Genomic DNA, 12,717 nt, shown 5'->3' on the forward strand with positions numbered 1-12,717 from the left:
CAATTGTAACACACTGCACATCTCTATATTAGTGTTTGAATGGGCTTTTTTTTAACTTTGTGCTAGAGACAGAGGCTCCCCACCCTTTTTGATGCCCCCAGCCATTTTACTCACTAAGGAAGATGAGAGTTTTTCCCACAGAAAGTAAGACTTCACATTGGCTATGATTTTCATGTTTAAAGGTACATATTTTATACAACTGAGCCCTGCAGATAAACTGACTGCTTCACCTCGTGGTCAGCTGATAACACAATGACATGCCCCAATGCACAAAGAAAAACCAACTTATGCCAGACTCAGGAGAAAATAGCATTTGTGTCTCCCAACATCGACATCAATTCAACAAAATCAATTTCAGAAGTAATTTTGATCATCTAGAATTGAAATTAGAATCTATCTACTCTGTTGTATTATGAAAATCTACATTTATATCATTCTCTTTACTATGCCTTATTTATATTTGTAATATATACCCCAATGCCGCACATTGCTAGGTACTCAAAGGTACACAATGCTCTGTGTGTGTGTGTACACATATGTGTGTGCATAGTATGTGTGTTACATTGAACAAGCAAATGATTAAAGCAATAGCTACTTCCTTTCCTCAATTCATTAAGTACATCCTGCTCAGGTCCTCTTCTCTGGACTGGGTTCCATAACATGCAATCAATGCTGAGCAGTAATCTCATAAGATAAAAGACTTCAAGACTGCGTGTGTGTGTGTGTGTGTGTGTGTGTGTTGAAGGAGGCTGTCAGGAGGAGTGGAGAGTGAGGTTTAATAAATTTAAGTGTTCAGCAATTAAAAAGGACATGGAACTCAGAACCCCTTGTACTTCTGCTTTTCATGACTCCTGAATCTCTGTGAACCCTAATCATGCCCACTACAAGCCTGGTCTGAGCAGCACCAGCAGCTCATGAATGAAGTTTGCACAAAACAATTCAGAAGGTAATCAACTTTGCTTCCAATTCTGAAGTAGGAGGATCCATTTATTATTATTATTATTGACCAGAAAGTCTAAGCTTTCACACTGATTCAGAGACAGCTCTGTCCTAGGACAGGTACAGACCAATCCCATGATTTCCCTGCTTGACTCCTAGTTGTGACAATTTCAATAGACTCAAACTTCTTCTCCTAATTTCTTTTATGGCCATTCACATAACACAAAAAAGCAAAAACCATAGTGGATATTCTATGTTGTGTGTATAACACACCTGACTTGGTTCTCCTCCTTTTGAAAAAAGTCCCAGGGGTGCCTGGGTGGCTCAGTTAAACCCTCTGCTTTTGGTTCCGGTCATGATCCCAGGGTCCTGGGATTGAGCCCCGCATTGGACTCTGCTCAGTGGGGAGCCTGCTTCCTTCTCTCTCTCTCTGCCTGCTCTTCTGCCTACTTGTGATCTGCCAAATAAATAAATAAATAAAAATCTAAAAAAAAAAAGAAAAAAGAAAAACGCCCCAAACATGTACAGTGCTTAAATTAGTAACCAGAAAGCTGTCAGCTGAGTTGCTTTTATGAAAGCTTTGTATATCTTACCTTTATAAACTGTTTTTATAACTTTTGTAACCATTTTAATGAACTTTTCCCCAAATAATGTGAAAAAATGGAATTAAATTCAAAAGCTTATTCTTTCTGCAATGAAAATATATATATATATATATATATATATATATATATATATATATAAATTTCTGAATTCTGAAACTAAAGCAGATTGCATTTGAATTTTGAAGCTTCTCAAATGAAAGATTAGTGACCAGGCTTAACATATACTTTTAGGTACCTTAAATAGTGATAAAATAAATAACAAAGTGGATGCACCTTTGAAATGTCTATAAGGGTTCCTGAATAGCACAAACATTATTTACATATTGACACACCTTTTTCAATAAGTAATACAATTTCATCAAAACAGAGCCTGGGTTGGGGGGAGCGCCTGGGTGACTCAGTAGGTTAAAGCCTCTGCCTTGGGCTCAGGTCATGATCTCAGGATCCTCAGCCGGGAGACTCCTTCCCTTCCTCTCTCTCTGCCTGCCTTTCTGCCTACTTATGACCTCTGTCTGTCAAATAAATAAATAAAATCTTAAAAAAAAAAAAGAGAGAACAGCCTGAGAGTGGGTATTAAGGAGGGCACATATTACATGGAGCACTGGGTGTGGTGCATAAACAATGAATCTTGGAACACTGAAAAGATAAAATTAAGTTAAAAAAAAAAACCAGACACTAAGTAAAAGAAAAACAAAATTAAAAATTACAACAAAAATAAACTATTTTGTATAAATAAAACTTGTCAAATGAAAATCACACATGTTGATATGGAGGTCAGGGGATGTGGTATGACAGGTCATTTAAAAACAGTAAGTCAGTAACTCTGTGATGACAGATCATAACTACATTTTTCATGGTGAGCATTTGGTTGTGCATATAAATGTCAGATCACTATGTTGTAGATGTGAAACTAATAGAATATTGTATGTCAGCTATACTTCAATTAAAAATTAATTTTTAAAATAAATAATAAATATTGGGTTGCCTGGGTGGCTCAGTGGGTTGAGCCTCTGCCTTCAGCTCAGGTCATGATCTCAGGGTCCTGGGATCAAGGCCCACATTGGGCTCTCTGCTTGGCGAGGCGACTGCTTCCCTCTCTCTCTCTCTCTCTCTGACTGCCTCTGCTTACTTTTGATCTCTCTCTCTCAAATAAATAATAAAATCTTAAATAATAATAATAAAATAAATAATAAATAATTCGAACATCTAAAACATAAAGAAGACAATAAACCAGTTATGCTAAATTTCACAATAGCTAATTCTTGAATGGAAATCAGAAAAGTGGTAAAATATTAAGTATAATTAAGGTGTCTTAGAAATATTTAATGAATCTTGGAACTCTGAAAAAATAAAAGAAAATTAAAAAATCAAAATAAAAAAATGTAAAAAAATTTAAATCATAACTTAAGAATTAAATTTTTTTCTTTGTTTCAAGTTTTTATTTATATTCTAGTTAGTTAACAAATGGTATAATACTGGCTTCAGGAATATAATTTAGGATTAAGGAATTTTAGAGTAGTCATCTTATTGTGTTTTGTCAAAAGAAAAATAATCCAAAATCCTACTGAAGAACGGAAACTGTCACAATTTGGCTTATCCACCAAATGTTTCTTTCAAGTTGTCATTGCTCTCTCAGCTGCTATTTCAGGGTTTTTGTAACTTAAAATCCATAGAGGAGTTGCACACAGAAATAAAAAACCAGGAGTAATTTAGCTGTTTCCAGGTCCTCCAGCCCTGTTACTTATATCTGTTTATTTTTTTTATTGTATTCATGTAGCCACCATATACTACATCATTAGACTTTGATGCAGTGTTCAATGGTTCATTATTTGCATATAACACCCAGTGCTCATCACAACATGGGCCCTCCTTAATACCCATCACCTAGTGTAAACATCAAATGACTTGTGTTTTTATCCTATTCAGAGAAATCCTGTGGTCCCCATACTATTTCAAGAGCCTTCTAGAAAGGAAGAGTCACAAAAAGAGATGTCTTTTCTCCATCATTTGCTTTCTAAATCCCTTCATCTTGACTTGAATTTTGAATACCAAATACTATTTAAGCTCCTGTTCTCTGGGTTCCTGCTTCCTCATAAATGTGGAGACAAATCTGGCCTTTTGGCCTTCATTCCCTTAAACTTGATTAATGTAGGATCCTCATGCATTGTAAGTTTTATCACAGCTGTATGGACATGATGGAAGGCAGAATTGCAGTACTCTGAATAAGCAGGAGACAAAGTCAGATGAAAGGTGGTTTTAAACCTCATAGTCTTTTCCTACAGAGAGATTTCTTGTTTATTTTCCATGTGGTTTTTGGGTTGTGGCCTAATGTTTCCTGCTGGGTTCCTTTCTCTCCGATGCCCTCGTCTCTGAATTATGAGTACTTGAAAATATTCTAAAATATTTTTTAGTTAATTTGCAAAAAGCTCCTTGTTTCAATCAATCATCTCTCTACTAGGCTAGCTGAATAGGATTTCTCTTGGACAAGGAAAAGAACTATCACACTACTTTCTTAAAACAATCATTGCCCTGAGGGATATTTATGTGTAAGCCAACAAAGCACAGTCAACTTTCAAAATAAAAAATGTTCTCATATTTTAGGATTATTGAAATAAACTAAAAATAAAAATAATAAAATGAAGTAGACAAAAGTATATATTTGAAAGAGCAGTACACTTAAAATCAGGAGGCTACACTTTATCTAGATATTTCCTTAATAAGCTTTATAATGTTATTCATTAACTTTCCTCAGCTTCAGTATCATGTCTATGCAATAAGTATATATTGAGGATCACTTGTGTCCCCTATGGTAAATATGAAACCTCTATCAAGAGACTCTTAACACGTAGCATTTAGGTGGAAAGTGGATTATATTTTATGGATGTTCTGGAACCTGCTGTATCTGTGAAACAGTGACATTTCAAGGAGACACATTATAAGCCAGGGAAGTGTATAGACAGGAGTACACATTATCTGATTCCTGATTGCAATAGCACAGTGTGAGTAACTCTCCCCCATAGGTACAAAATCACCCAGCTGTTACTTTACATGATAATTTACAGAACTGTTAATCCTCCCCAAGAGGAAAAAAAAAAACGCAAATTCCATAACAAAGTAAAAATTTTGAAGGGGCGGGGGGGTGGGAGGTTGGGGGAACCAGGTGGTATTAGGGAGGAACCAGGGTATTAGGGAGGGCACAGATTGCATGGAGCACTGGGTGTGGTGCAAAAACAATAAATACTGTTATGCTGAAGAGAAATAAAAAATTTAAAAAAAACAGATAAATTTATTCATTATGTTATTTATAAATGGTTAAAGAGGTAAAAAGGAGAAGACATTGTGAAAATGATGAGGAAGGAAGATCTTCTATCAAGAAATTGGAAACAGGAGCACCTGGGTGGCTCAGTTCGTTAAGCAACTGCCTTCTGCTTAGGTCATGATCCTCGATTCGAGGAATCGAGTCCCACATCAGGCTCCCAGCTCCATGGGGAGCCTGCTTCTCCCTCTGCCCTTCTCCCCTCTCATTCTCTCTCTCACTATCTCTCTTTCTTAAATGGATAAATAAAATTAAATTTAAAAAAAAAGAAATTGGAAACAAACTGGGATCTCTGCTCCTCCCTGTCTAACACACAGCCACATCTCCTGGTGCAGTGATAGCAACATCCCAAAGACAAGATGGTAAAGGTTGGAGTAAGTATATTTGGTGGTATTGGGCACCTGGTCACCAGGGCTGCTTTTAACTGTGAGAAAGTGGATGCTGTTGCCGTCAAGGACAACTTCATTGACCTCAACTGGAACATACATGTTCCAGTATGATTCCATCCATGGCAAACTCAAAGGCACAGTCAAGGCAAAAAACAGATAACTTGTCATCGATGCAGAACAAACCTCCATCTTCCAGGACCGAGATCCCACCAACATCAAACGAGGAGATGCTGCTGCTGAGTATGCTGTGGAGTCCAATGCGGAAGGCTGTGCCTTACTTGAAGTTGGGGCCAAGAAGATCAGCATCTCTGCCCATTCTACCGATGCCCTGAAGTCTGGGATGGGTGTGAACCATGAGAAGTATGAAAACTTTCTCAAGATTGTCAGAAATGCCTCCTGCAGAACCAGCTGCTTAGCCTCTCTGGCCAGGGTCATCCATGACAATTGGTATTGTGGAGGGACTCATGACTATAGTCCATGCCATAACTGCCACCAAGAAGACCCTGCCAGGCCCAGCTGAGAAACTGTGGCATGATGGCTGAGAGGCTTCCCAGAACATTATTTCGGCTTCTAAACTGATACTACCAAGTTTGTAGGCATGGTCATCCCTGAGCTGAATAGGGAGCACACTGGCATGGCCTTCCATATCACCATCCCAAAGTGTGTCAGTTGTGGATCTAAGCTGCCTAGAGAAAGCTGCTGAGTACTATAACATCAAGAAGCTGGTGAAGCAGGCATCAGAGGACCCCCTCAAGGGCATCCTGGGCTTCACTGAGGATCAGATAGTCACTTGCAACATTAAAAATGACACCCAATCTTCCACCTTTGATCCTGGGACTGGGGTTATCCTCAATGACCACTTAGTCAAGTTCATATTCAAGTATGGTAATGAATTTGGCTATAGCAACATGTTGGTGAACTATATACACTATATGGCTCTCAAGAAATTAGAGTCTACTGGACCAGTAGCCCTAGACAAAACAAGAAGGAAGAGGCTCTCAGTTGGTGGGGGGCACATATCCTAACACACTGAGAATTTCCACACCTCTACACAGTTTCCATCCCAGATTCCCTGAAGCAGAGGAAGGACTTGGGGAGCCCTAGCTTGTCACTGTATCCACCCAAAAACATTGTAAACAAACTGACAGGAAAATCAAATTTCCTTCAGGGTGGTAACAAAGATACAGGATATGAACACTCCTACTAAACTATTCTGACAAAAGAAATCGAATACACCAGTCCTGTAACTGTACCCAGGGACAGTGATTTTGATCAAAATGTTCTCCCACTTCGGGTTTTTCTCAGAGCAAGTTTAACATCTTTGTTTCTCAAGCTTTAAATGAAGGGGTTCATCAAGGGAACCACATTGGTATAAAAGACAGAAGAGATTTTTCCCTCACCCATCAACCCAAAAGAAGATGGTTGATGATACGCAAATGCACCAGATCCAAAATAGAGAGAAACCACAAATATGTGGGAACTGCAGGTGCTGAAGGTTTTGGACCTGACCTCAGGGGAGCTGATGTGCAGGATGGTGGACAGGATGCAACCATAAGAGACAAAGATGGTGACACTGGACACAATGATATCTATGCCCACCGAAATGAAAATAACGAGCTCATTCAAATACGTGCTGCTGCAGGAGAGCTGGAGCAGAGGGAGAATGTCACAAAAATAATGGTTGATGGTGTTTGCATCACAGAAGGTCAGTCTCAGTACACATCCTGTGTTAGCCATGGCACCGAAAAACGCCATCAAATATGAACCAAGCATAAGGATGGAACACACTTTAGGGGACATGGCAACATTATATAAAAGTGGGTTACAGATGGCCACATAGCTATCATAGGCCATTGATGTCAGCATATAACATTCAGAAATAGCAAAAAAACCCAGAAAAAGTAAAGCTGGGTCATGCAACCAAGGTAGGAGATAATATTCTCCTTTGATGTGAAGTTAATCAGCATTTTGGGTGTAAACACAGAAGAATAACAGAGGTCTATGAAGGACAGATTCAACAGGAAAAAGTACATGGGGAGTGTGTAGGTGTGAATTCAGCAGGATTAGAGTTACCAAGCCCAAATTTCCCAACACAGTGACCACATACATGAGTAGAAACAGGAAGAACAGGGGGAGCTCGAGATATGGTAAGTCTGTTAGCCCCATAAGAATAAATTCAGTCATGAGGGAGGAGTCAAGATGGCGGAGAAGTAGCAGGCTGAGACTACTTCAGCTAGCCAAAGATCAGCTAGATAGCTTATCTAAAGATTGTAAACACCTGAAAATCCATCGGCAGATCGAAGAGAAGAAGAACAGCAATTCTGGAAACAGAAAAACAACCACTTTCCGAAAGGCCGGAGACCAGGAGGCTGCCATTTGTATTCCCCGTCCTCCAGAACTCTACGGAAAGCGCTCAGAGACCAAAAGCTCCTGAAAGCAAACCCGAGCGGATTACTCACCCTGGCCCCGGGTAAGGGCGGTGTAATTCCACCTGGGGAAAAGACACTTGAGAATCACTACAACAGGCCCCTCCCCCAGAAGATCAACAAGAAATCCAGCCGAGACCAAGTTCATCTACCAAGGAGTGAGGTTTCAATACCAAGGAGATCAGCAGAATTCCAGAGGAGGAGAAAGCCAAGCACGGAACTCATGGCTTTTTCCCTGTGATTTTTTTTTTGAGTCTTGCAGTTAATTTAATTTTTTTCTTTTTCATCTTTTGTTTTTTTTTTCTCGCCTTCGGGTAAAAAATTTTTTTTAACTGTTACCTTTTTCTTTTTTAACGATTTTTTACTAGTTAATCTAATATATATATTTTTCTTTTTTATATTTTTCTTAGGTGGTTTCTTTTTTTTAAATTCTTCTCTTTTTTTTTCTTTTTTCTTTCTTCCTTTTTGAACCTCTTTTTATCCCCTTTCTCCCCCCTCACGATTTTGGATCTCTTCTAATTTGGTTAAAGCATATTTTCCTGGGGTTGTTGCCACCCTTTTAGTATTTTACTTACTCCTTCATATACTCTTATCTGGACAAAATGACAAGACGGAAAAATTCAACACAAAAAAAAAAGAACAAGAGGCAGTACCAAAGTCTAGGAACCTAATCAATACAGACATTGGTAATATGTCAGATCTAGAGTTCATAATGACAATTCTCAAGGTTCTAGCCGGGCTAGAAAAAGGCATGGAAGATATTAGAGAAACCCTTTCAAGAGATATAAAAGCCCTTTCTGGAGAAATAAAAGAACTAAAATCTAACCAAGTTGAAATCAAAAAAGGTATTAATGAGGTGCAATCAAAAAGGGAGGCTCTCACTGCTAGGATAAATGAGGCAGAAGAAAGAATTAGTGATATAGAAGACCAAATGACAGAGAATAAGGAAGCTGAGCAAAAGAGGGACAAACAGCTACTGGACCACGAGGGGAGAATTCGAGAGATAAATGACACCATAAGACGAAACAACATTAGAATAATTGGGATTCCAGAAGAAGAAGAAAGAGAGAGGGGAGCAGAAGGTATACTGGAGAGAATTATTGGGGAGAATTTCCCCAATATGGCAAAGGGAACGAGCATCAAAATTCAGGAGGTTGAGAGAACGCCCCTCAAAATCAATAAGAATAGGCCCACACCCCGTCACCTAATAGTAAAATTTACAAGTCTCAGTGACAAAGAGAAAATCCTGCAAGCAGCCCGGGAAAAGAACTCTGTAACATACAATGGTAAAAATATTAGATTGGCAGCTGACTTATCCACAGAGACCTGGCAGGCCAGAAAGAGCTGGCATGATATTTTCAGAGCACTAAATGAGAAAAACATGCAGCCAAGAATACTATATCCAGCTAGGCTATCATTGAAAATAGAAGGAGAGATTAAAAGCTTCCAGGACAAACAAAAACTGAAAGAATTTGCAAACACCAAACCAGCCCTACAGGAAATCTTGAAAGGGGTCCTCTAAGCAAAGAGAGAGCCTACAAGTGATAGATCAGAAAGGAACAGAGACCATATACAGTAACAGTCACCTTACATGCAATACAATGGCCCTAAATTCATATCTCTCAATAGTTACCCTGAATGTTAATGGGCTAAATGCCCCTGTCAAAAGACACAGGGTATCAGAATGGATAAAAAAACAAAACCCATCTATATGTCTCCTCCAAGAAACTCATTTTAAGCCTGAAGACACCTCCATATTTAAAGTGAGGGGGTGGAAAAGAATTTACCATGCTAATGGACATCAGAAGAAAGCAGGAGTGGCAATCCTTATATCAGATCAATTTGATTTTAATCCAAAGACTATAATAAGAGATGAGGAAGGACACTATATCATACTCAAAGGGTCTGTCCAACAAGAAGATCTAACAATTTTAAATATCTATGCCCCCAACGTGGGAGCAGCCAACTATATAAACCAATTAATAACAAAATCAAAGAAACACATCAACAATAATACAATAATAGTAGGGGACTTTAACACTCCCCTCACTGAAATGGACAGATCATCCAAGCAAAAGATCAGCAAGGAAATAAAGGCCTTAAACGACACACTGGACCAGATGGACATCACAGATATATTCAGAATATTTCATCCCAAAGCAACAGAATACACATTCTTCTCTAGTGCACATGGAACATTCTCCAGAATAGATCACATCCTTGGTCCTAAATCAGGACTCAACCGGTATCAAAAGATTGGGATCATTCCCTGCATATTTTCAGACCACAATGCTCTAAAGCTAGAACTCAACCACAAAAGGAAGTTTGAAAAGAACCCAAATACATGGAGACTAAACAGCATCCTTCTAAAGAATGAATGGGTCAACCGGGAAATTAAAGAAGAATTGAAAAAAATCATGGAAACAAATGATAATGAAAATACAACGGTTCAAAATCTGTGGGACACAACAAAGGCAGTCCTGAGAGGAAAATATATACCGGTACAAGTCTTTCTCAAGAAACAAGAAAGGTCTCAGGTACACAACCTAACCCTACACCTAAAGGAGCTGGAGAAAGAACAAGAAAGAAACCCTAAGCCCAGCAGGAGAAGAGAAAGCATAAAGATCAGAGCAGAAATTAATGAAATAGAAATCAAAAAAACAATAAAACAAATCAACGAAAGTAGGAGATGGTTCTTTGAAAGAATTAATAAAATTGATAAACCCCTGGCCCGACTTATCAAAAAGAAAAGAGAAAGGACCCAAATAAATAAAATCATGAATGAAAGAGGAGAAATCACAACTAACACCAAAGAAATACAAACTATTATAAGAAGATACTATGAGAAACTCTACGCCAATAAATTTGACAATCTGGAAGAAATGGCTGCATTCCTAGAAACATATAAACTACCACAACTGAACCAGGAAGAACTAGAAAGCCTGAACAGACCCATAACCAGTAAGGAGATTGAAACAGTCATTAAAAATCTCCAAACAAACAAAAGCCCAGGGCCAGAAGGCTTCCCGGGGGAATTCTACCAAACATTTAAAGAAGAACTAATTCCTATTCTCCTGAAATTGTTCCAAAAAATAGAAATGGAAGGAAAACTTCCAAACTCATTTTATGAGGCCAGCATCACCTTGACAAGGATCCCACCAAACCAGACAAGGATCCCACCAAAAAAGAGAGCTATAGACCAATATCCTTGATGAACACAGATGCGAAAATACTCAACAAAATACTAGCCAATAGGATTCAACTGTACATCAAAAGGATTATTCACCATGAGCAAGTGGGATTTATTCCAGGGCTGCAAGGTTGGTTCAACATCCGCAAATCAGTCAATGTGATACAATACATAAATAAAAGAAAGAACAAGAACCATATGATACTCTCAATAGATGCTGAAAAAGCATTTGACAAAGTACAGCATCCCTTCCTGATCAAAACTCTTCAAAGTGTAGGGATAGAGGGCACATACCTCAATATCATCAAAGCCATCTATGAAAAACCCACCGCAAATATCATTCTCAATGGAGAAAAACTGAAAGCTTTTCCACTAAGGTCAGGAACACGGCATGGATGTCCATTATCACCACTGCTATTCAACATAGTACTAGAGGTCCTAGCCTCAGCAATCAGACAACAAAAGGAAATTAAAGGCATCCAAATTGGCAAAGAAGAAGTCAAATTATCACTCTTCGCAGATGATATGATACTATATGTGGAAAACCCAAAATACTCCACTCCAAAACTGCTAGAATTTATACAGGAATTCAGTAAAGTGTCAGGATATAAAATCAATGCACAGAAATCAGTTGCATTTCTCTACACCAACAGCAAGACAGAAGAAAGAGAAATTAAGGAGTCAATCCCATTTACAATTGCACCCAAAACCATAAGATACCTAGGAATAAACCTAACCAAAAAGACACAGAACCTATACTCAGAAAACTATAAAGTACTCATGAAAGAAATTGAGGAAGACACAAAGAAATGGAAAAATGTTCCATGCTCCTGGATTGGAATAATAAGTATTGTGAAAATGTCTATGCTACCTAAAGCAATCTAAACATTTAATGCAATTCCTATCAAAGTACCATCCATCTTTTTCAAAGAAATGGAACAAATAATTCTAAAATTTATATGGAACCAGAAAAGACCTCAAATAGCCAAAGGGATATTGAAAAAGAAAGCCAACGTTGGTGGCATCACAATTCCGGACTTCAAGCTCTATTACAAAGCTGTCATCATCAAGACAGCATGGTACTGGCACAAAAGCAGACACGTGGATCAATGGAACAGAATAGAGAACCCAGAAATAGACCCTTAACTCTATGGTCAACTCATCTTCGACAAAGCAGGAAAGAATGTCCAATGGAAAAAAGACAGCCTCTTCAATAAATGGGGCTGGGAAAATTGGACAGCCACATGCAGAAAAATGAAATTGGACCATTTCCTTACACCACACACAAAAATAGACTCAAAATGGTTGAAGGACCTCAATGTGCGAAAGGAATCCATCAAAATCCTTGAGGAAAACACAGGCAGCAACCTCTTCGACCTCAGCCGCAGAAACATCTTCCTAGGAACAACGCCAAAGGCAAGGGAAGCAAGGGCAAAAATGAACTATTGGGATTTCATCAAGATCAAAAGCTTTTGCACAGCAAAGGAAACAGTTAACAAAATCAAAAGACAACTGACAGAATGGGAGAAGATATTTGCAAACAACATATCAGATAAAGACTAGTGTCCAGAATCTATAAAGAACTTAGCAAACTCAACACCCAAAGAACAAATAATCCAATCAAGAAATGGGCAGAGGACATGAACAGACATTTCTGCAAAGAAGACATCCAGATGGCCAACAGACACATGAAAAAGTGCTCCATATCACTCGGCATCAGGGAAATACAAATCAAAACCACAATGAGAGATCACCTCACACTAGTCAGGATGGCTAAAATCAACAAGTCAGGAAATGACAGATGCTGGCGAGGATGCGGAGAAAGGGGAACCCTCCTACACTGTTGGTGGGA

The 12,717-nt window shown here is 38.6% G+C and overlaps 1 protein-coding gene and 1 pseudogene across 1 annotated transcript; one reads left to right on the forward strand and one right to left on the reverse strand.

Moving 5' to 3' along the window:
• The first annotated feature begins 5,219 nt into the window (after positions 1–5,219).
• On the forward strand, positions 5,220–6,274 carry LOC101670460 (annotated as a pseudogene).
• A 310-nt stretch (positions 6,275–6,584) lies between these two features.
• On the reverse strand, positions 6,585–7,049 carry LOC101670754 (olfactory receptor 8B8-like). Its single transcript, XM_045080531.1, has one exon. The coding sequence runs from the start codon at positions 7,047–7,049 to the stop codon at positions 6,585–6,587; it is 465 nt and encodes a 154-aa protein (XP_044936466.1).
• Positions 7,050–12,717: the final 5,668 nt, after the last annotated feature.

This window comes from Mustela putorius, unplaced genomic scaffold (assembly GCF_011764305.1).
Source record: "Mustela putorius furo isolate JIRA1106 unplaced genomic scaffold, ASM1176430v1.1 tig00000460_pilon_pilon_pilon, whole genome shotgun sequence".
NCBI lineage: Eukaryota > Metazoa > Chordata > Mammalia > Carnivora > Mustelidae > Mustela > Mustela putorius.

Excerpts from the sequence above, each read along its gene's own strand:
- LOC101670754 (XM_045080531.1), bottom strand. The coding sequence starts at position 7,049 with ATGTCCCCTAAAGTGTGTTCCATCCTTATGCTTGGTTCATATTTGATG.